General features: G+C 32.7%; 3 protein-coding genes and 1 pseudogene across 3 annotated transcripts in view; 2 read left to right on the top strand and 2 right to left on the bottom strand.

Moving 5' to 3' along the window:
* The window catches only part of LOC120194458 (ferredoxin, root R-B2-like), a 28,206-nt gene extending 20,917 nt beyond the window's left edge, over positions 1-7,289 (top strand). Inside the window, exon 3 of the mRNA XM_039196768.1 lies at positions 7,245-7,289. The gene's annotated coding sequence lies outside the window, so the exon portion shown is untranslated. The remainder of the gene's footprint in view (positions 1-7,244) is intronic.
* Positions 3,149-3,938, top strand: LOC120194457. The gene is made up of 2 exons (XM_039196767.1): positions 3,149-3,315; positions 3,391-3,938. Exons 1-2 carry the CDS (start codon positions 3,186-3,188, stop codon positions 3,762-3,764), a joined length of 504 nt encoding a protein of 167 aa, XP_039052698.1. The 5' UTR covers positions 3,149-3,185; the 3' UTR covers positions 3,765-3,938.
* LOC120194451 (nicalin-like) lies at positions 5,737-13,438 on the bottom strand. The gene is made up of 14 exons (XM_039196761.1): positions 13,082-13,438; positions 12,835-12,992; positions 11,885-11,988; positions 11,529-11,595; positions 11,017-11,109; positions 10,769-10,933; positions 10,506-10,646; positions 10,022-10,099; positions 9,472-9,584; positions 9,321-9,381; positions 6,901-7,068; positions 6,447-6,548; positions 6,197-6,286; positions 5,737-6,077 (listed from the first exon to the last, which is right to left on the bottom strand). Exons 1-14 carry the CDS (start codon positions 13,368-13,370, stop codon positions 6,015-6,017), a joined length of 1,692 nt encoding a protein of 563 aa, XP_039052692.1. The 5' UTR covers positions 13,371-13,438; the 3' UTR covers positions 5,737-6,014.
* A 1,647-nt stretch (positions 13,439-15,085) lies between these two features.
* On the bottom strand, positions 15,086-18,390 carry LOC120194455 (annotated as a pseudogene).
* Between the last annotated feature and the right edge of the window lie 5,964 nt (positions 18,391-24,354).

The following is a 24,354-nucleotide window of genomic DNA, read 5'->3' as shown; positions in this document are numbered from 1 at the left end:
TTGTTTTTGTCTAATTCAACTTTAAGTCCCTATATATTTGAACATTAATAAAATTGAGCCTTGGCCACCTTCAATTTTTTTGGTTTATATACTTGTTAAACCCTTAATAAATTTTCCAATAAAAAATTAATCTTAACTCCATCCCTACATACTAGTATGTTTTATTTTCAAATTGTGCTTTTAATTTGTTTTGCTTAAACATGTCCTAAGCTCGTCAATGCATTCAATAGCTTTGAAGTAATCCTACAGTTTAAAGCCCCGTCGTAGGCGGAATCTAACAGTAATATGCGTGACCAAATTATAAGGGCCTAGTCTCTACTTATAGATGAAAGTTGAATTTAGGAGTGTCCAAGTCTACTTTTTCCTCATGATCGAATGTGATGTAGTAAGTAAAAGATGGGGTAAAAGTATAAGGTGACATTGACTGATTTGCTGCTGCTGCTCTTGTACCAAATATCAAAGAGAAGCTGCAATTTATTGGGCAGATAGAAATGGTTGAACTATATAGGTAGAGAGATGAATGGGTCCAACTGAATCCAGCAGTACAAATCGCAATGCAAGTAAATAAATGGGCATTTAATGGAATTGGAGGCCCCACTCTATTTATTCTAACCCCCTCCATGTCAAAAGGGTTCCCCACTTGCCATCTTCCATGCATCCTTGTAAATTATAATCTTATAGGTTAGTATTAGATACCATACATGTCTAAGACAACATATTCTCTTATCATATTTAATATCAAATTTCATAATGAATATATATATATAATGAACGTTGAATCTCTCTTCCTCCTCCCACTAAGCTAAAAAAAAGATTAGGGTTTTACATTGTACAATTGTACGGATATCAAATAAAACTTTATTACAATCCACCGGCTCATATTTTATAACTTGAAGTTAATTTGAAATTTTTTTTGAATTAAGTTTATAAAATTCAAGTCGAGTTGATTTTTGAGTTTCTGTTTAAATTTAATTGTAAATATTTGTAATATTATGATATTATTTTATTCAAATTTAAATGATTTTTTATAACCATATACAATATATATTTTAACCAGTTATATTGTATATATACCTATTACTTTAAAGTAATCGGTTTCAAAATTTTAAGAATCGATACTTTTTATACGTTTATCGATACTTTATAGGCGCAATTATGAAAACTGGTTTTGTCAAAAAGACGATAAACCTGTTATGTTATTTTAAAACCGATACTTTAGAGACGTTTTAGTTTTTTCAACACTTTTATGTACGGTATTGATACTTTAGAGACGTTTTAGTTTTTTCAAAACCGGTAGCAATTTATTGTTTTTGTTATATATTTACATGTTATATTGTTATGTATCTATACATTTTTATAGGCGCTATTATTGCTTTTCTTTTAAATTTTAAAAGTGTCGATACTTATTTGAATGGAATCGATACTTTCAACATATCCGGTAGCGTTTTACCGGTTTTATCATAATGAAACCGGTTTTATCATATTTTAACCTGTTATATTATTATGTATCGATACATTTTTATAAAAGATTGATACTTTATAGGCGCTATTATTATTTTTCTTTTAAATTCCAAAAATTCCAAAAGTATCTATACTTATTTAAATTGAATTAATACTTTCAACATATCCGATAGCGCTTTACCGGTTTTGTCATAATAAAATCAATTTTGTCATTTTTTTACCTGTTATATTATTATGTATCGATACATTTTTATAAAGTATCGATGCTTTATAGGTGCTATTACTGCTTTTCTTTTAAATTCTAAAAGTGTCGATACTTATTTAAATGAAATCAATACTTTTAACATATTTGGTAGCGCTTTACCGGTTTTGTCATTATGAAACCAGTTTTATCATATTTTTACCTATTATATTAGCAACCTTAAAAAAATCGGCAGTTAGTTTAATGTAATAGGTAGTGCTTATTTTTTACCGTTTACATTATTAGCAACTTTAAAAAAAACTGGTAGGTATTTTAATGTAATAGATAGCGCCTAATTTTTTTACTGTTTACATTATTAGCAACCTTTAAAAAAAACGGTAAGTAGTTTAATGTAATAGGTAGCGCCTATTTTTTTTACCGTTTACATTTTTAACAACTTTAAAAAAAACGGTTGGTATTTTAATGTAATAGGTAGCGCCTATTTTTTTTATCGTTTACATTATTAGCAACCTTAAAAAAACTGGTAGGTAATTTAATGTAATAGGTAGCGTATATTTTTTTACCATTTACATTATTAGCAACCTTAAAAAAAAATCGATATGTATTTTAATGTAATAGGTAGCGTCTATTTTTTTAACCGTTTATATTATTATCATCCTTCAAAAAAACTGGTAGGTATTTTAATGTAATAGGTAGCGCCTACTTTATTTTAACCGGTTAAATTTTAAATATAAGTATCGATATATACAATATAGGTATTAATATTTTTTGAGGACAATATTTCTATAAATATCTATATTTTTAGAGTAAGTATATATACATAAGTTATGCAATTTTTGTTTCAAATTTTTTTAATAGTTCTTCATATTTTTCACCTACAACATTAATTTAATAATTTTATTTACACAAAAATTATTTAATTGTTTAGATATTTTATAAAATATTGTTTAAATATTTTATAAAATATTATTTAGAATTTAAATTTAACAATTTTAACAAAGATAATAATAAATATGTAATATCTATGTGTGTGTTTTTAATTTAATAATAATATATGTTGTAACATAAAAATAAATCATTAGACGCGTATAATTACTAAATTAATATCTTAAAACTCACTCAAAAGATAACCATAAATTAATGTTTTTCATAGTGAAATAAGTATGAACACTTATATATATGTATTGATACCTACACGTAACCACAGTTTATCGGTTACTAAATTTTTTAATAGTTTTTCATATTTTCTACTTACAACATTATAAGTCTGACAACATAATAGATAGTACTTTACCGAATTTATTAATTATCTTATTAAATTTCCGATCACACAATTTTTTAACTGTATATTAATCTGCCTTTTTTTTAGACAACCCCTCTCGTGTTAGTACGTTACTGCAGTAAATTAACACCAACTACCAATTCAGCCTTCATTAAGTATCCCATCCCCCTTGCATTTATAAGCCTTCTTCCTCCCATCCTCAAACCAAAAGAACTCCAAACTTTTTTGCTTGGTCCGAAAATGGCACTTGGTTCAACTGCAGCACTCGTCTTGGTCGTGTTGGCTTTTGCTAGGGTTCAACTCTCAACTTGCCAGGTTGTCAATGCCAAAATCTCCTGCCTCGACTGCAAACATAACTATGACTTGTCGGGTTGTCTCTTCAATTCCAACTCTTTTTTGACTTGTTTAAAATCCGTCCGTTTATCCTACTTACATTTACTTGCAGGCATCAAAGTTGCAGTGAAGTGTGATAAAGTGAAGAAACTAGCCACTGCTACCACCCAAGAAAATGGTGTTTTCAAAGTTGAGCTTCCGGCAACATCTACGGACTGCCTCGCCAAGCTCCTGGGTGGACCGGAGCAGCTGTACGGAAAGAACAAGGACCTGGTGTCCAAGGTTGTGAAGGTGAGCCATGACGCGAACTCTTACACCATTTCCACTCCACTAGCTTTCACAACTTCATGCCCTCTGGCTTCGGTTGATGCTAAACCTTGTGGAGTGAGTTCATCCAAGACCGTTGATCTGCCACTTCCCCCGGAGTGGGGGCTTGCACCGTCCAGCTATTACGTTCCTTTCATCCCCATCATCGGTATACCTTGATGCTGCATCTCGGTGGGTTCTTCATTAATAAGTACCTGGGAGAAAGACTTATTATGTGTTTATAATAATATATATAGTTTATGAGTGCAGACTGTTGCCAGATTTTCAGTAATTTCTATTAATTATGTGTATTTAAAAGTGGAGAGCTTGGTGTAATCTTTGTTCCTTGTTTAATGCTAGCATATAGACAGTTTGTACTGTAAATTCGTGGCTTTTTCGCTAATTGTTATGCATTTTTGGGGATTCCATTTTAAATTTATTTTTTTAGTAAACAGCTCATTAAAATTTTATTAAAGAGCTCATTAATTGATGTTTATACTCTATAATGATATTTCCACTGTCAATTAGGTCTTTTAATAAACGACTATAAAATAAATCCTAGCGTCCCCAACACAGTTGCTAACACCACGGACGATTTGCCGCTTTCCTTCTTCATTTGCTATCCTATTCCTCCCCTTTGTTTCTCTTCTTTCCCATTCTATTTTTGGCTAGAGTCGAAAATTTTGATTCCATCTCAACATCAAGTTTATAGATTAAAATAATGATTGAAAATTTTCAAGTAAAAATTCTGATCCAACTAAAACTTGGAGTACTTTACTTGAATTGTTCATGATAGAACGTCACGTTATATCTTTTTATTGCTTCATTTTTTTTTTTGCAATATATTTGTTAAATCTGTGGACTAAAATCAATAATAGAGATACACTAAATATCAAAATAGAATAAAAAGTTCAACGCATAGAGTGGGTAAAACATTTACTTTAGAAGTAAATTTCTACATTTTTATTTCAACACGTCGTAAAAGAGAGTATGTCGCTCTCTTAATCTAATGATATGCGCCACTCCAATCCAAATCTTTTTGGTGAAGAGCGGATTCGTTCGTAATTAATTAGATTGCTATTCCTTGGTCGCTTTGTTCATTTTTATTTCAACAACCATGGCTACCATAAAACAAGGGAGTAGTAGTAGTAGCCCATGTTCCAGGCCAACTTGCAAGAGTTGTGGGACCAAGCTGCTAAGAGATTAGTTATGCAACGCTTCCAAATATTTAACCATCATTGATTTCTCTGCCTCCTTTTAACATATACATATAAGTAAGGGAAGGGGAAGGAACCTTCACCACATCATTTGTCATTTCACTTTCGATAGATACAAAAAGAACGTTTAATAAAATATAAAATGATACAACAGGCATGATCGGTTTGAGTAAAATTAAGATATATGCTCCATAGAAGACGGTTTCTCATACTTGTTACATCATGCTCATGGTACCGGCAAAAATGTAAATTAAGAACAGTGTTTGAGATGAAAAGAATCGGATTAATACTTGAAAGTTGGGTCGCAGCAGCTAAGGTGTTTTTTGTAAGTCTCAAAGATACAATCCAAATTAAATAAAATCAACTTTGAGTTTACTTGGATCTGATGAAGGATGTCATTTCACAAACTTTCTCATGATACACATTCAGTCCCATTCTCACAAGTTTCTAGCACTATTTTCACTTTCCCCGATCAACTACCTTTCATTTATAGGGATAATTAGTTGCTTCCAAAGCTGAGCGAGTAAATCCCACATTTCATGTCCCCTCTTTTTGGTGGATTTGAAGACAGGGCTAGAAATTAATTGCAGATATGAAGGGTTTTTGCTCATATTAATTACTTATTTAAGGCCGCAAGGAAGGAAAATTCAAAATTGCTCGATAGCTGGATCAAAATGGCTGCTAAAAGTGAGAGATCGAGACTTTCTTAACTACAGCTATATTGCAAGTAGCAAATCAAATCGATAAATATGATCATATTCACATTTTTAAATGTCAATTTATTTCTTTACTGTTATTATTTATACTACATTTACTGTTCAAACTCTTTATTTTTCCAAGTATCTGTAACTCTACCTGAAATATTTACTCAACGAACATGAGTATAAAAATATAATCTTTCAAATATATGAGAAAACGTAGTAAAAAATGAATCTAAGTCAAACCATGTACGATAGGTATAACACTAAACATGTGTCACATGCGGATCCCCTATGTATTATTCTAGCCAAAAGAAGAACCATTGCCAATAACAATAGAATACAAAATATTTGAGCAAAAATTTTCCCGCGCCTAAATTTGATTTCATTTAAAATGATCCCCTAGCACACACAAAAAATAGTGAAAACAACTAAGGAATGTCCTGGGATTTTCTTTTGTCTAAAACATTTAATTTAGTACAAATGCAATCGCATACAGTGTTCTACTTAAGTGATCAAGCTGTTTTTACCTTTCGAGAATGGGGGCGGCGAAATAAACTGATTAGATCATCAAGACCCTGTGGCAATGAATCGTCATTAAATTAGCATTTAAAAAAAACTGTGAGTCTAAATACAGAAATAAAAGATGAATATTCAGTGGTTTAATATCTGCTTAATAAATTAAATAGTGGCTTACCCTAGTTGTGATGACAAGAAAACAAAAGAGCACTATCAAATATGATCCCAACACGAGAAGTAACACCAAGTCGAATGCTACACTAGCGACCTGTGATAATACAATCAAACTGTTCATTTTATGCCGTAGAAAACAATGAGAAATGAATTACAGAAATTAATTCTGTCTATATATCCCTAGAGTTCCAACCAATCTCATGAATCATAGAGAAAAATAAATGATAAGAGTTAATTCAACATATAGTAAATACCTGATAGATGTTAAGCGTTGCGCTAGTTGAATCATAGAAAGTGAACATCCCTTCAAGAATTTCATGTTGCAAGTTTACTTCGTCAGTGTGATCGGCTAATTCCTGCCAAAGAGTGAAACAGACAGCAATCAGAATTGAAAGTTAAAGAAAGCGCATATCAAGTAATTCTAGTGTTTTCACCATTTACCATAAATCCGCATCCAAAAGATTGTTCCATTGATACGAGAATAAAAATTTTGAAGTGAAGCAGCCTGGGATGAAATAGAGGTAACTTTTTTTCCTATTTAGTTTTGCTTCTGAATGGTGCATGCGACTTTATTTATATAAGCAAAGTATTTCTTTATGCCAACTCTAAGGAAACCAATTCAATTCTTCAAGTGTACATCATCGTCATCTTAAAGAAAGAAACAGAAACATAAAAGAGAAGATCAAGAAAAAGGAATAGAAGACAAACCTTCTTTAATGCCATGACAAAGGGATCATTCTTTGAAAGAAATGGAGCCACTCGAGGTGTTCGTGATAAAAGATCCAGCCAAGATTGCACATAAGCAGGATTGACAGCCAAACTACCACCATCTGCAAATATTTTGACATTTTTTCCCTGGTGCCCGTAGATATGCCTCTGCACAAAGTAGTGACAATTTTAAAATAAAAGTAAATGGTAATGCACAAGCAATGATTAAATCTTAATGCCTTTGAATAAGCAACTATCCAAATACTCTTTACTATGCGTGTTAAATAAAAATAGAAAAAAACAATCACCAAGATAAAGCCTTTGCTAACTAGTTGGTTGGCTTACATAGGTCATATACCAGTATACTCTATCTAGAAATTGACCAGCAAAAGCATGGTCTAAATGACACTTTCCATTTTGCAGAAAACTCAAAAGACTAAATTGCATCAAGAACCAGCATACATGCGATGCTAAAATTTTTCCTCCGGTGAGAATTGTGATTGATTTTTCCTAGGTTAATATGCAACAGGAGAAATTTTCACTTCTATGCTTACACATGTAAATCCATTACATTCCACACACGAGCATCACATGACAGGTTATTCATGCCACTGACTCATTTGACACTGCTTTGGTAAAGATCGGACACAGATGTAATTGGCCCACAGTCCACACATTCCCTTCCAGAAGTTCTTATACTGCAGCATAGATTTCCATTTTTTATGCTTACTAATAAAAATGGGAGGGACTGAGGGTTCTCTCTTTCAAGCACAAACTTTTTTTGGATAAGAAGAGGAGGCTTCGTTAAAAACCCCCCTTCATGATTAAAGGAGTGCCAAGAGGTGCTCCTTAATCAGCGGAAGGAGAAAACGAGTGCCTCAAAATTCATTAATAACAGTAAGATACATAATGTTTAAAAAACAGCCAAAACACCCCCCTTACAATGAACAGCCAGAAACACTTAAACAAACACCCTAAACAGAACAATGAAACTAGCCAATACCAACCTTAGCTAAAGCATCAGCCTCAATATTAACTTTCCTAGCAACCCATCTAATAACACCCTCCATATCTCTTAACCTAGCAGCAACGTCCTTCACTAAATCAACATAAACAAAAGGACATCTATCTAAATTCTTAACCCATTCCAATACTAGTTTACTATCACTTTCAACAATCAAACGCTTCTTGAACTGCTGTCAAAGAGAATCAAAAAAAATTAAACACTTAATGGCTTTAAGCTCCATCAAAGGAGGACCAGGTACCCAATAGCCTCTTGGAAAGAACCCATGACCGAACCATCCTCATCTCTCAATAAACCACCTATACCACTTTTCCTCCAATCACCACTCACAGCTGCATCCACATTCAGTTTTGGAAAGCCCTTTGGAGGAGGAAACCAAGACACAATATTGAGGATCGAATTCCTGGAAGAAGAGCATAAATCCCCAATAGAGGGATCACTAATGAGAGAGACCTTAGAAATAGACACATCCTTGAACTTAGCTAAAAACCAAGAAGCGAGCCTAAATCTTGCCATAAAAAATAGATCAATCTGATCTAACAATCCCCCTTCAAACACAATGGCATTTCTGAATTTCCAAATAGTCCAAAAAAAACAACTCCCAGAATAAAGGACCAAATAGATGAATAAGACACCAAATCATCCCAAGCTAATAAAAAACTTTAAGCATTGCCATGTAGAACCGAACTAACTTTCCAAATATTCATAAACTTATTCCATAGGGACCACGCCACAGAGCAGGTGAAGAATAAATGAGAGGAAGATTTGATCTCCCTTTTACAAAAAGGACATGCAATGTCTACAATCCTCGAAACCCCTCGCTTTTATAATTCAGACTTTCTGATGCACTACCTGCCACATAAAAGTCTCCACTCTTGGAGGCATCAATCCCCTCCAAATGTTTTTCAACCAAAAAGTCTCAGCTGCCGAATCATAGTAGAATAACTTCACACAAGAGTTGACTGAATAAATACCTTCCCCATTTCCTCTCCAGATCAGACCATGTCTCGACTCTTGGGAAAGACTAATATTATGAATGATAGCCATTAAGTTAGAAAACTGATCCAGTTCCCAATCACACAAGTTTCTTCTCATCTGAACGTACCAAGACCAACCTGCTGATCGAAACTCACCAAACTCAATTAACTTTCCATTCTGATTCAAAGAAAGAGCAAATAATCTCGGGAAAACAACTTTAATAGGAGAATCTAATGCCCAACTGTCAAACCAAAATCGGATACTCTCTCCATTGCCCACTTGGACTTTAAACAAGCTTCGAAACTTAGCACCAAACTGATCTTCTATAAAATGATTATACAAGTACAAACTCATTTTATCACAAGAATGGCATTCAAAAAATTAAATCAATATATACAAGTAGGTCATTTGATCTTACCGCAAAACTTTCAGCAACTAACTTCACACCTCTAGTGATTGCAGTTTCATTCACAAATTGTCTGCAAATAGTCAAAGCTCGCAGCAACTAATCTCAACCATAAAGACACTATGGCAATTTTATAATAAGGGCTCGAGTCTGAAAATATTACCTGCTATCAAACAGACCTCCAGTGCTTTCTAGGAGTTCAGGAGCAACAGGAATTTGAGATAGAGTGGCTCCGGTAACTCTCAGCCTTGAGAACTGTTCATGCTCCCAAGCTACCTACAGCAAATCAACAGTTCTATTACCAGATCTAAACAGCAGAATTGCAAGAACATAGCATTCTTACATCTATCCACAGAATGTTCAGATAAACAGATGTACTGTTCCTTCATGAGCGATATCTATCGGTAAATTCATATGTTACCAACAATAGCAAAAAGTTCAGATTTAACAGATTTATTTCAATAACAAGTTAACCATTGCCAGAAAAGATGTTCAGACCAAAACAGACCACAGATCATAAAGAGCAAAGTGGTTACAGCTGAATTTTGGAAAACCACAAAAACAATTAATTCATAGATACATCAAATTAAAGTTTCATAGGTCTCTCATAGATGAAGTTGATTATAATAAAATTCTTATTTTCAGAAAATGGTAACAGAAGATGCTTAAAACATTGAAACTTAACATATACAATTATACATATATCAACTCACTCGAGGATTGGAGATGTTTATTTTCTTGTGCTTCAAGCCAACTTTGATATCCAACTCCTCTGCCACATTCAAGAAACCCTTCAATAACACCATTTATCAGATTCTGAACAATGGAAAGAAAATGTAATATGATGCACTCAAGACCTATTATTCAAGATGCTGCCAGCTTTTTTTTTGATAGGAATTGCAGGCCTCGTTAAAAACCTCCTTCATGATTAAAGGAGCTTATAGAGAAGCTCCTTAATCAGCGGAAGGAGGAAAAGAGTGCCTTAAGATTTTATTAACCATAGAAAGAACACGATACAACCAGGGAGCCACCCCCAATAAGATGCTGCCAGCTTACATGTGTTACTCTGACTCAGATGTCAGTGTTGCACATGGGTCTGGCTATATTTTTCATATCCCCACATCCAAGCGTCAGACACAAGTGCCGGACACGGATACTTCATGAAAAATGAAGAGTCCAGGTAACATAGCAGCTTACCTCGAAAATCTGCTTGATGTAGGCATTGTCTGGAGGTTTAGAAACATGAATCCACAATTCATTATACCAAGAACCAATACTATTTAAGCAAATAGCATAGTCAATACTCTCGCGTAAACGCTGATCAAAACTACGAAGCCACTGCACAGAATATGATACTCACATGACCAGGGCAACAAAAATGACAGCAAAAGTAACTAGAAAGATATCCAAGCCATTGAAAGAGATGATAAAATTTCAGTTCATCGAGGAAAATGAATCACCTTCTGAGTTCCGTTGTAGTTATATGGTCCACCAGATGTCAGGCCGAAAAGTAAATTGTACCTTCCTCTTGTCTTAGGATTTGAATAGAGGAGAGAGAATAACCTAGCTATTTCAAGAAGCGCCACAATGCCACTCCCATTGCTGTCACTTCCCATTGATAATGCCTACACATTTAAAATAATTTATGACATCTTCATTTGGATAATTGAAGCTGATTTTCCTTAGTGAAAAATAATAAAATACGCACAGGAGCAGCCCCGAAAGTATCATAAGATGCCACAATAGCAATGGTTGGAAGTTGATTCATATCTCCATCAGCTTTCAATCCAGACAACCACCCCTGTTATCAAATCATAATTAGCAGTGTGAAAACTTCTTCTGGAAAACTCCATTAATAGCATATTCAAAATTCCCCAGATAATACATGCAATAAAACTAGCGCAAGAAAAATTAAACATACCAATATCTGAAGTCGAAATATCTTTCCAAGCCAAAAATATAATATGAAGATGGGGCAAGCAACAAGTGAAAAAAACGCAATGTAATTTCCAGAAGCGATCATACATTTCTATTGTCTCCAGTCAGAAGACAATATAGTTCTTTCTTTTAAACCACAACTAGTATTCTTTCATATGATAAAAGCAAAACCAAGGGTTGGTAAATTCCGCATGTTAATATGTCTCAATATTATTGTACATAAGCAGAGCAGCTAGAATACAAGTCGTGATTTTTCTCTACTATGTAAAAATAGACACAAACCTGAATATTAGTGATGGTGGGAGATGCAACTTTCTTCGGTTCAGGTGTTGGGATAACAAGCTTGTATCTGCATTTTTTCACAAGAGTTTGAATAACATTAACAATGACAGCAAAAGGTATTTTATTACCAATTCAACATCAAAATGAACAAAAATAGGGACCACTTATTTGGGTGTCTAGCTGGAAAATGATCATTCTACAATATTTTGAGATATAAAACAAGTATCCAGGTAATATGTTTTCTACCTCATAAAAAAGAGGTAAGCCAGTTTCCTAGTACCAAACAGGAATATACAGAACACTTGAATAGAAAGTATCATTTTTTTAAATTTTTTTTGAAAAAACTATAAACTGACCCTCCTGTAGTTGCAGTAGCAGGTTGACCGGTTGCATCATTCTTCTTGATATCCGCCAACACAGTATCAATTTCATTGTTCTCAAAAGCAAAATAGACAGGATACTGCAGCACAAAATCCCCAAAATAAAGTTATGGTCGTCCACCATAAAGAAGATATAAAAAATCAAACAAACAAATAAATAATAAAAGAAATCAAGAGTTGAGAATTAGCAAAGTCCTCCTGTAATTTTACTCCCTTAAAATGATTTAGTAACAGAGACTTCATTTGGAGTCGCCAGAACACTATTAACTTGGATTTAAATTCCAAATATCATTTTCATACAATGCAAAGAATCTGAAAACTGAGAAAGGACAGATATCTTCATTATCTGACAACACTAGTGGAACATAGGAGGATAGTGCCCTTTTGGACACTAGCATGTATGAAATCTAAGTAACTATCCTTGTATAATTAATTTTTAGAAACAGCCTACCAAAGATCCAAGAAAAGAAATAGAAAAAGATGAGCTCAAATCCTGTTTATAAGCACTGGTGTTGAATTACATATTTCTGGCAGGTTTTAAGAACTTTCAAGGTTTATGCTATTTTCCAATCAAACAATTAATTGATATGACAATAACAGTTATCCACTTAAGACGGAAGCATGGTGCGAGGAATTGGAATCAAAGTCTTTTAGTTAAGCTAATAAATGACTAGATATGGAAAAACATTAAACTTGATTCAGTCTCATTCAACAGAGACAAAATAAAGCTCCAAACGAGAAAATCTAATCCTTTAAAGTGTCAAGTTTACAGAACCCAGATCTTAATGAAAATTAGTTTAACAAATGAGGAAGCTTCAGTTACCAAGAAACCAAATTAACATGGAAACTTACGTAGGGATATAGACGCATTACTTTTGCATGGAGGTAAATTTAACCATAAGAACTATTATCTCTATTATACTCACAGGTAAATTTGCATGTATCAGTAACCGTTCAAGCTCTGCCAACACGTTTTTCAGTTTCTCTCTTTCATGAACTTGCTTGTTCCCTCCATTTCCAGGGTTAAATATTTCAGGAAGCAAAAATAGCAATCCTCCTAACAGCTTTTTCTGGTTAATATAATCTGTCAAAAGCCAAAAGAAAAGGTTTAACTAATTGTTTTCTGAATTAAAAAAAAGGCTAAGAACTTAAATTGTTGAGATGAAAGTGAACCTCGGACGAAAGTGATGTTTAGTTCACGTAGAGGAATGATGAGGACGGTTCTGGAAAGATCAGCGCCAGGAGGGAAATGCAAGGAGGCAGCATGGTGGTTGAGGGCAGCGAAACGAGATCCGAAAGCGGAACCAGACATGTCGTATTGGATTAGACGGTAGACGTCGATGGCGGCGGCGGCATCGCAAAGTTCGACGCAAGCAACTAAAATGAAGAGTAGAGAGATCACTGAGTACATCGATTCTTGCAATCCCCGGTGACCGCGGCCGGAGTTCTTAGAGAGCATCATGGGAGGACAGATTGGATCTAGGGTAAGAGAGGGAGATATTAGATTAAGTAAATGTTTAAAAGAGCGGAGTTGATTCCATTTGTAATGCAGCTTTTTTAGTTAAAAACTTCGTTTTTATCATAAAATTAATGTCAGATAAGTTGAAAGAATATTACGGTTTAGACAATTGTTTTAAATCAATCATAAAATTTATGAATTTTAGTTTTTTTATTTAAAATTAAACTATAATTTTACTCTTATTAATGAATAAACTCCACTCAATTATGTATTTATATTTTATTTTAATAATTTAATACTAACATACTTAAAAAATAATTTATTTTAATTACTTAAAAAGTAAATAAAATTCATGGTTTATATATTAAAATATTAATAGTGAGTTATTATAAAATATATTTTTTATATTTTAATTTATAACATAATGTCTATAATTATTTTTTCGAACTGACTTTTTAATAGTAATTTTAAACAGTTAAATTTTAAATTATACTTTTGTGCATTACTTTTAAAAATTTGTTTGTATAGCACTTTTAAAAGTCGTTTTCTTTTATAAAAAAAAAGTTATATCAGATAGACCCTAATTAAATAAATCAAGTAATTAATCAAAGTCTGATATGTGATACGAGTTAATTCGAATTAACTAAGGTGAAAAGACAAAAAAAATAACCTTTTAACAAATAATTTGTAGGGTAAATATAGTTTTCATTTTAATCACCGACATTAGTTTAATAGTTTTCCTTTCTTAGATTTTTCATTCTAACCTTTTAACTTAAATTCTATGCCATCTCAAAAAATATTTAAAATCCGTAAATTAACTATCAAGAAGAATAAAACACAATACCCCATGCCTAGGTAATGAATAATGAGCAGTACAATAAATGCGTTAAAATTGTACAAAAACAAAGCAGTGTTTAAGTTAAATTGTTATTAAAATTGAAAAATAAATACGATTACTTTCCCATTTTATTTGGGAATAAAATTTTATTAAAATTTTTACTTAATTTTACAAAATTAATATTAAATTATTCTAAAAATAAATATACAATATTTATTTAAGGTAAGATATGAATTTTAAATTATTTAAAAGATTATATTTCATATTTGAGTTTATTTCAAAATAAAATTCATATGAAAATTAAAAGAGAATTGGCTTTGCAACATCCATTTTTTCATTCGGCAAAAAGACCAAACGCCAATGGATTATGAATAGCTGAATGCCAACTGAATCACACTACCAAAAAATACATGGATTTTGAGCATCATATTCATTCTTGGAGCTTAGAAATATATACATTAAAACCTCAAAACGGTCAAATGGAGGAGCTTCAAGGCTTAAGTAGCAATTCCGCATTCGGCATTCATCCGTTCTCGCAAGCTAATGTATGCAACTCCAATCCTACTCGAATCAGCCCATGAAAGTAGAAAATGAATTACTAAGTTGTTTGGATGGCTGACTTGCCGGAATCATCAAAGGTAGCTCAATTTCCGACCGAATGGTGAGTGATCAGTTCAGTGTTTGAAGTGTTCTATAAATTGGAGACTCGGTTACTAGACTGTTACTCGTTTTCCGGAAAGAGAAACTGCAGGTCTTCATTGTCCCTGTATACTTGAACAAGAGCAGCTGCTTTGTATGCAAGCATCCCAAGCATTGCAGGCACAATCTATGAAGAATAAATACCAAAAACTAGTTTGAGTGTTCTATAATTGGAGACTCGTTACTAGACTGTTACTCGTTTTCCGGAAAGAGAAACTGCAGGTCTTCATTGTCCCTGTATACTTGAACAAGAGCAGCTGCTTTGTATGCAAGCATCCCAAGCATTGCAGGCACAATCTATGAAGAATAAATACCAAAAACTATTAATGACGGTACAAAGTACTTTTTGCAATATTTCAAACTTCAATCCTGTTTTTCGAATTTCACAAACAGGTCATCTTTTTCTATGTTACTGGAACTCGATTGTAAGTGTCGGATATGGTATGCTTAATTTTTCTTTTTCCATGTATTTAGAATATCCTTGGAGAGTCTTATCCTCGTATCTATATCCAAATATGTGTAAAGAGAAATGAAAAGTCAGAGCAACATAATAACTAACTGTATGCAGGATATTGCTCAACAGGTTAATATCAGGGGGAAAAGAAGGACAAAGTGTCTAAAACCTACCTGGAAATCAAAGAAATCATTGGCCAAAAATTTATGGGACAGGATCCACAGTCCATATACAGCAGCCGGGATCACTAGTCTGGGAGAAGAAAGAGCAATGCCGCTACCCTTAATCGTTCTCTCAAAGAAGTCTTGCAGGTCCTCGCTTCGTATTCCTATTCTGAAATAAGAAAACGAATATTGTTGAATTCAATCGAAGAGAAAAAGGATTCGCATACTACTACTATGAAAAGAGTGATCACAAAATCAAGTTATTAGAGGTACTTTTTAGCTTTCTTCTGCTTGAAAATCTGAGGAACCATTTCCTGAGATAAGTTGTCCGCTTGTTGATATAAGAGCTGGAGGTATACACAGCTGCCCAGAAAATGTACTAGGTTAAAGCATTCGGCTAAGATGACTAACATGGTGGAAAAAACAATAATAAATTGGTTCTCTCCTCATCCTTCCCTCAAGCAATTAGTATATGAGCACCATATGTCCGTAAGTTGGGCTTGCAAGAATAAAAGATATCATCAACTAAATGCTAATCGGGTTATCCAATTCAAAAATCGTGCAGAAATAATTTTAGAGGATTAAAATTTAAAATTTTATTAGGCCCCTAATAATTTAAACGGCAAAAAAGTCACTGTGCCTTGGCGTAAATCATCCTCCTGTTACTCCAGCTGATGAACCATGACTGCGATGTTTTCTTCTAATAAGATAAGAATGGGATCTGTCCAGTCCAAACATATCATATACGTAAACATGTGGAAAGAAGGGGGCTTAAACCTCGACTAATTACCTCTTTGGTTCTAGAAATTCACTACAAACACATGCTTGCCACACTCAGGTCATCAAGGTTGATTCAACAGAAATGACCTAATTACAAATGTAGCAACTAACCTGAAAAGAACCCCAATCCAGATTCATTTCCAGGTTTCAAACAGGGCACAACTGATCAAATATACATATCACTGAAATTTGTACATCACCACCCAGTACTTTACCTGAAGTGATAACACTACCAAACAGTACCCGCTGCATGCCGTTCCAATTCCAATAGATAAAAGCATCAATTCCCTCTTGAGCTGGGGGATCAAATGACAAACAATTAGCATTTTATTACCTTTCAAAACAATTTAACAATTGTCTGATGCAAGATATGGTCACATTATGCAACTAAAACATCTTTCCAGTTTTTCAGTCCTTGATACATTACAGAAATAACTTCAGATAGAAAAATAAACCCCTACAACTAACTGAGAAATCTGAAGAGTGGCATACAGCTTCATAATTTAGAAGATTCAGTTTCTTCCTTCTTTCGCTGTCATCCCGCAACACCTGTTCATACACATGGGTTAGTAACAAAAAATAGTGACCTATTTCATATGGTTGACAAGCCTTTTCCCAAAGTTAATAAATACAGGGGACGTATAGGCCTTTATCCATTGGATTCTGTTCTATTTGAGATAACCAAGGACAGCCAAATTATTTTTGGCAAGAACTAGTCTCACGAACACACGTGAGTCACTTTGACTGTAAAATGATAATAAAATGATAACCAGACATGGGGGAATGAGGGAGGATTATAATAAAAAAGTAAACCTTGGCAATGGCTTTCTTATTCCTTGGTGCAGAATTGTCACCTGATAACCATTCTTGAGTGGTTGACAGCTTCAAAAACCCACTATCATCATCACTTCCAATGACCTACACATATTTATAATCAATAGCACAAGTGAACTGAATCAGCTATTCAGCTTCATAAACAAAATAATATGCAGAAAAATATGCAAACATGGAGAGTATATACACAAGTAAAGGAAAAAAAACCCCACCCCTCTCCTCCTTCCAAGAAAAAGCAACCCGTCCCTCTTGTATTATAATGACAAACAAGAACACAGAAGAGGTTAGGCTAAGGGAGTTGAGGATTTAATATTATTGCACATGGCAAACCGACATGTTAAACTAAATTCGTAAGCAATATAAAGTAAAGAAATACTATATTTGTACCTGCTCAGATTGCTGAGCGATATCTTCTGGTTCAATGGCATTGGTATCAACAACTTTCAGGACCTCCCTCTGCCATAGCTTGTCTGAAACTTTTGAAATAAAATCGCCATTTACTTCTCTATCCCTGAAGAACATCTCCAGAACATTCTCTTCTACAGATTCACTCACTGAAAATTTTATTGAAATATAAGATAAGTGAAAAATTACCACCTATAGTCAGCAATTATAATGTCAAATAAATATATAATCAAGCATGTATAACTCATACACTAAAATCTTATCAAAATCTAAGCCAAAACTGGTGGGTGAAAATTTCACTTATTTGCATGAATGGTTTCATGGATATGATGATAAAGAAATTGCAGCATGCGAAATTGAATACGATTTCATGAAATTAGTAGCCATGGTTTTCATGATCAAACAGTAAAATTCATCATAAAGTAAAAGGCAGTACAGTAGATCCAATAAAACATTCGTCCTTAGACGAAAAAGCTCCTGGACAAAAATTTAATTCAATGATAATCCCCTAAAAAAATTGATTTTGGTAAGTCAAAGAACTTAGATTTGAAAAGAGACCCACGCCAAATATGACCCAAATAACCATAAAACACAAAATCCAATGGGTTAATACGAAGTGTGAGGAGGTGTGTGAAGATGTTACCTGGAGGAGAGCTTGTTTTTAAGACGTGTACAGTTTGGGGTCTAGAAAATGGAGGTCTTTGAGGGCGAGGATGGGGAAAGAATCTTGTATATGGAGAACTATTACAGTTGGTGATGAAAGCAACCCCTGAAAGAGTGTCCATTGGCAATGGCTTTCTTCCTGTGAAATTGGTGGCGAACGTATAAATATCTATACACTGCCGCCAAGTATTTACAACTGGAAAATGCCTTGTCCTTTGTATCATCTCAAATAATTTTAAAAAATATATTAAATATTATTTATTAATTTTGATATATTATATCATCTCAATTAACAATAATAACGATATGATATTTATTTTATATTAAAATTAAATGTAATCATCTTTTTATTATCTTTGTGACAATTTTACAATAAAATTAAATATTGTTTCTTGAGACTTGCGATTATAGGTTTTCAAGTTGGACTCAATCCTATGTGGGTAAATTTGGCTTGGATTTCATAGGATGAGGAGTTCCCGAAAGATGAAATGGTGTTCGGTGTTTCTGTTCCATTTCAATGACACCACCGTCGGCGGCAACGATGACGATGACGGGTGGGTAACCGTTCAACGGCGGTGAAGACGACCGATAATAACCGAAGATGGATGATAATTTGGGTTAGAAGGAGAAATTTTAAGGTGTTTGGGTCTTTTTTATAATTTCTGAAAATATTTAGGTTTTCTTTTAAATTAATAATATTATTTTTTTAAAATAAAGTTTTTGAAAAAGATACGAGAGTGACACATGTTATCAAAGGTTAAATTTAAAGATCAAACACTGTAATGTGAAAACTTTACAAACCTATTTTTAACAAATCAAAATTCTTTAGACATGTATTTCAAGATATAGTTTAAGCACAAATTCCAAATTCATACACATTGCTGAAAGCTGGAGAAGGGTTTAAGAAAACTGGAAAACCCTTTCCATTGTTCTGCACCAGAAAACAAAAACAAAAGAGAAGGAAAAGAACTGAAAATTCGAAGAAAGAAAGGAATGTATACACGGGCGAGAATCGCAACTTTGTTTGGAATGGAGTCGTGCGGGCGAAATGGTTGTTAGGTCGTTGATCGATGATAACGCCGTTCTTTGATTTCTATCTTCTTTTTTTAAATAAAAAAATAAGTTATATTTTTTCCAGTTTCAGTCGGTGAGGAGGAGAGGAAGAAGTTAGAGAAATGGGGGTAAAATGAGTTAACTACAGCCTTAGTCGCTGAAGTCTCTAGGGTTTTTGAAATTGAAAACTTTTAGATTTTATGGGGGTAAAATGAGTTAACTACAGCCTTAGTCCCTGAAGTCTCTAGGGTTTTTGAAATTGAAAACTTTTAGATTTTAGTGACCAAAATAGAAGAGAAGAAAATAGTTGAGTGATGGATGGTGCAATTTACCCAATTTATATCAGCAGGAATTAACGGAATTTTGGTCAATGACGAAAAACGTTAGTCAAATAGTCACATTAAGTTCTTTTTTCGAGTTAAAAGGTCATATTGATCCAAAATAAGATAAATGTCACATTAATTTTTTTAAACTTCAGGAGTCAAATATACATTTAAGCCAGAAATAAAATATATTTAAATATATTTAAACTTACATTTATTTATACGTTATAAAAGTACCAATATCAATTTACAACTAAAAATAAATCACCCAAAGTAAAATTAAAAATGAATCATACAAATAAAATGATAAACTTTTATTGTGTAGGTATTGTTTATAAGTGTTTATATTTTAAAATGTAAATAAAATAATAAATAAATTAGAGTCTATAGTTAGTATGTAGGACAAAGTTTGGCCATTTGCCCGTCTTGTGGCTTTTAAAGGACGAAATATTTTCCAAAGAGACTACCGAAAGAGCTGTCCCTAGCAAAAGCTGTCCTAAGACTTGTTACGAAACCTAAAGCCAATGGCTTCCCCTCCGTCTTCCTCTTCTGTTGTTAGCGCCGCGATGAGACGATCGCCGGCCTTCATTCCGATATAGTCCGAGCTCTCATCCTCACACGACTCGGCGGTCCCAATCTAGCCTCTACCGCCTGCGTTTCCTCTCATTTGCGTTCCCTATCTACAGAAGAAAACCTATGGCATAACATTTGTTACTCCACGTGACCTTCTGTCAATCAACCACGTATGCAACAAGTCATCTCCACGTTTCCCTCCGGTCACCGCTCCTTCTTCTCCGACGCATTTCCGTTTCCCGATCTCCAACCGCTAAAGCTCAATGACAGCTCTTTACCAATGGCGACGGAATTAATCTCAGCCGTGGATGTTTACAACCAAGGAATACCCATTTGTTCAAAAGTTTTGGAAATGGAAACTTCAAGCAACTGGTTCTTGCCTTCACCCTTTCGGGTCGATTTGCTCGGCCCGAACGACCCGGCTCTTGTATCACCCATTTTTGCCGTCTGTGGAGCGTTTTGGTCGTTATTTTTGCCCATATAACCTAATTTTTTTTCTTCTAAAAAGATGTGTATTAGAACTAAACTAAAATTTTAACAAACTCATTTAACCTTTCATTATTGTATAAATAATTAAATAATATGGGTGTGGATGAATAAATTTCTTTTATTTACTAGAATCAATCCTTACACGCTTCACACCATTTTGCCACATATATATATACATGCAAGAAAAAAATGAGAAAATATTATTTGCGATCAAACTCAAAATCTTAACATCAACTATGACTAAAGTAAAAGTTTAGTCATTCAAATTTATTTAATGCTTATTATAACTATGATTGTTTTTGTAATGTACTTGTAACATTACAAATATTATCTTAATTAGAAGTGGCAATAAATCAAAACTTAAAATTTGAATCTAAAAAGTTTGAGATTAAATTTAAATAAATTTATTTTTTTGGATAATTCATTCTTTTTATTACCCAAAGAGCAGGTACTGTTACAAAAACAGAGTTCAGATTAGAAGGATTGCTCTACATACAAAAAATAACAGCAATCAAATAATACCCCAATTGTTACAAAGAGTAATATTAACAATATCTAATCTATTAAGGTTTCTACCCCTTAGTTGAAAACCAACAGTTTCCTTAATGGCATGAATCAGATCTTCAATGGTCCTTGATCGTTCTTGAAAAATCTTTTTGTTTATTTCTTCCCACAGGGTGTAAATAAGGGCATTGGAAGCAATCTTCAAAATGTATGTAAGAAGGGATTTACCCTTCCAATTAGCAGTAACCCAAGCAAGGAAATCATTCTATGACAAAAGACGTAACCCATTTAGAGAGAAATCAGCAGCCCATAAAGAAGCAACAGTATGACATTCGAAGAAAAGATGGTTCCTTGTTTTCATAGTAGAACCACAGAAAACACATTTGCAGTCATTAAGAAGTCTCATGCGTTGCAACCTTTCTTTTGTAGGAAACCTATCGAGGAAAACCATCCAAGTAATTAAGTTGTGTTTGGGGATGTGAAGTGGGAACCATAGCAGTTTATGCCATTAAATAAATTTAGTTTGACTCGAATTTATAAATATTTTTGAAATTAAAAAATAATCAAATATGTATTGACGTAACCTAAACTCTAATTTAATGGTAAATATTGTTATAAACTTATCAATAGTAGAGTGTCTAGATTCTGATGTTGAATCAAAGTAAATAATTGAAGATAGCGGGAGGGTCCTGTTAGTGATTAGATAATAGGCTATTAGTTAATAAATCCGAACGAAGAAGTTGGTGCTTAACTCTTACCGCTACCATTAAACTTCACAAATTATTTCCGATGATGAAATGCGACTCATTCGTTGGTTTAGTGGAGATTTTTTTTTTCATTTTATTAAGCTAAAAGGATTATAAAATAGTATTTGTTCTGAATAAATCTTAATTATTCGATAATAAATGTCGAATTATCCTACTGCAGTTACTAGTGTTTGAACTTATGACCTCTAGGAACAACAACGATTCTTTTAACCACTAATACTGATATAAGTTGGTTTATGAAATTTAAAACTTATTTATAACCACCAAGACTATGAAATGAGGATTTAGAACTAATATCTAAGAGTTGGTTTATAAACTTTAAGGATAAGAGTTTCGACTATCATGTTAAGCTGGGATAACTTGTGAGGTTTTTACATTTATAGCTAGTATTTAGTGGGAATTACATTTAGGGCAAACTATGCATCTAGTACATAAATTATCAGTTTTATTTTATTTTAAGTATGGTTTTAAAAAAAATTAAAAGTTTATGAACTAAAACAAACTAAAAATGATACTTTAGGTACTAAACATATGATTTACCATTAAATTGATTAATTGTGTTATTATTTTTTTATTAAGCTAAAGTAATTACAAAATAGTATTATTCTAAATACTCTAAACCGTTTGACAATGAATATTCAATCACTCTGCTGCAGTCACTGGTGCTAGGATTGAGAAATGAAACCGAGAAAACCGACACGAACCGAGTAAAACAGATCAGTTTGGTTCGGGTTTATGTTTAAACGGTTCGGTTTCGGGTTGATTTAAAGATTCAATTATATTGATTCGGTTCGGTTCGGGTTTTCCATATGGAACCCACTTGTTCCATATTGAACTGAATAGACAATTTTTTTTGAATTTATAGTTTCAAGTGAATTTTTTATTGAAAAACCGACGAGCCGAACCGAAAAAACAACATTATCCAACCGAACCGAAAAAATCGGTTTCACATAATTCGGTTTTTAACCATTCGATTTCGGTTTAAATTTTAAATACCCATTTATTTCGGTTCGATTCGGTTTTTTACTTAAAATTAAACCGAACCAAATACACCCCTAACTGGTGCTCAAACTCATAACCTTTAAGAACAACAATGAATCCTTATTTGATAATAATCTCTTTTATCTATGTTTTTTCGAGACTTTTCTTATTAATGAATTTATTTAAAAATATATAAAAAGTCGAATACATAAAAGTTCAAACGAAAAAAAAAATCCAATAAAAGAAAACAAAAAAATCTAAACTTTAAATAATTCAATCTAAAACTACGAGAATCCGCCCGATTACTACCTCTGCTCATATCTCAATGGGGTGAACCTCCAGTCCACTTACAAGGAACTTACAAAGGGAATTTATCATTTTATAAACGGTCCAAACATGTGAACCAATTAGGAAAATGCCTTTTATAAAAAAATATATATATTAAGTTGAAGATTTTATAAATGTTGAAGACATGATTGTCAGTGCCGTGGCTGGGGTGGTGCGAACTGCACGACGGAGCAGGATCCTAAAAAATAGTCCCTAAAAAAGTATATCTATAGATTCTATATTGAGATTTTATTTAAAAAAACGTAACTATATATGGATTTATTGCGGCGTTTGTCATAAAACGCCACTATTATTATCTCGAAATCGAATATATTTAGAAAATAGGGGCACATTTATAAGAATTTATACAGGGCTCTCGAAAATCTAACCTCGACCCTGATGATTGTTATTCATATAAATCTTAAGTTTGAGTATCAGTGATGAAATGATATTTACATGTTTATTGTCAAATAATTAAAAATTATTAAAACTTATAATTATCCTAGATTAATAAAAAAAATTATGATGGTTTGCTTAAATAAAATTATTTAAAAGTTTGATTTTAAATTTTAGAGTATAATATTTTAATACAAGATATTATATTTTAAAATAATTTAACCATTGAATTCAAATAGTTATAATTTTTAGTTGATTTAAATATATGTTTAATAAGATTAAACACATTCTTTTAAGTTGGTATATAAATAATTTTTATTTTTAAGTTGGTACTTAAACTTTAATTTCATTTATTATTTTTATATTTTTATTAAAAATATTTTTAATGATGAGATAATATAAAGATTAAATCACGTATTTGAATGTCAATGAGTCTATCATTATATGTATATATTTTTAAATAAATTTATATTAAAAACACCAAAATAATAGATAAGATTAAAATCTCTATATCGATGTTAAAGTAATTTTTTTTCTTGTATCAACTTGAAAAATATATATCTAATTCAAATATCAAATTGAGAATAAGAATTATTTGCGTAATAATTTATAAGAAGATGAATAGTTAAAATAATAAATACATTTAAACTTTTTAATTTTATAGCATAAATGTCAAAATCGTAACCAAAAATCCAAATTTAATGAATACAATATATGCAAAAGGAAAAATTGATCGG

Source organism: Hibiscus syriacus, unplaced genomic scaffold (genome assembly GCF_006381635.1).
Source record: "Hibiscus syriacus cultivar Baekdansim isolate YM2019G1 unplaced genomic scaffold, ASM638163v2 tig00116997_pilon, whole genome shotgun sequence".
Classification (NCBI taxonomy): Eukaryota; Viridiplantae; Streptophyta; class Magnoliopsida; order Malvales; family Malvaceae; genus Hibiscus; species Hibiscus syriacus.
Note: the sequence above shows the minus strand (reverse complement) of the source record. Positions and strands in the feature narration are given on the sequence as shown.

What these genes read in the sequence shown, in the direction of transcription:
- LOC120194457 (XM_039196767.1), top strand. Translation starts at nt 3,186, where the DNA reads ATGGCACTTGGTTCAACTGCAGCACTCGTCTTGGTCGTGTTGGCTTTT. An exon ending in ACATAACTATGACTTGTCGG is followed by an intron (nt 3,316 to 3,390) that starts GTTGTCTCTTCA and finishes ATTTACTTGCAG; the next exon opens with GCATCAAAGTTGCAGTGAAG.
- LOC120194451 (XM_039196761.1), bottom strand. Translation starts at nt 13,370, where the DNA reads ATGATGCTCTCTAAGAACTCCGGCCGCGGTCACCGGGGATTGCAAGAA. An exon ending in GCTACTGCAACTACAGGAGG is followed by an intron (nt 11,596 to 11,884) that starts GTCAGTTTATAG and finishes GAAAAAATGCAG; the next exon opens with ATACAAGCTTGTTATCCCAA. An exon ending in ATACTTTCGGGGCTGCTCCT is followed by an intron (nt 10,934 to 11,016) that starts GTGCGTATTTTA and finishes TTAAATGTGTAG; the next exon opens with GCATTATCAATGGGAAGTGA.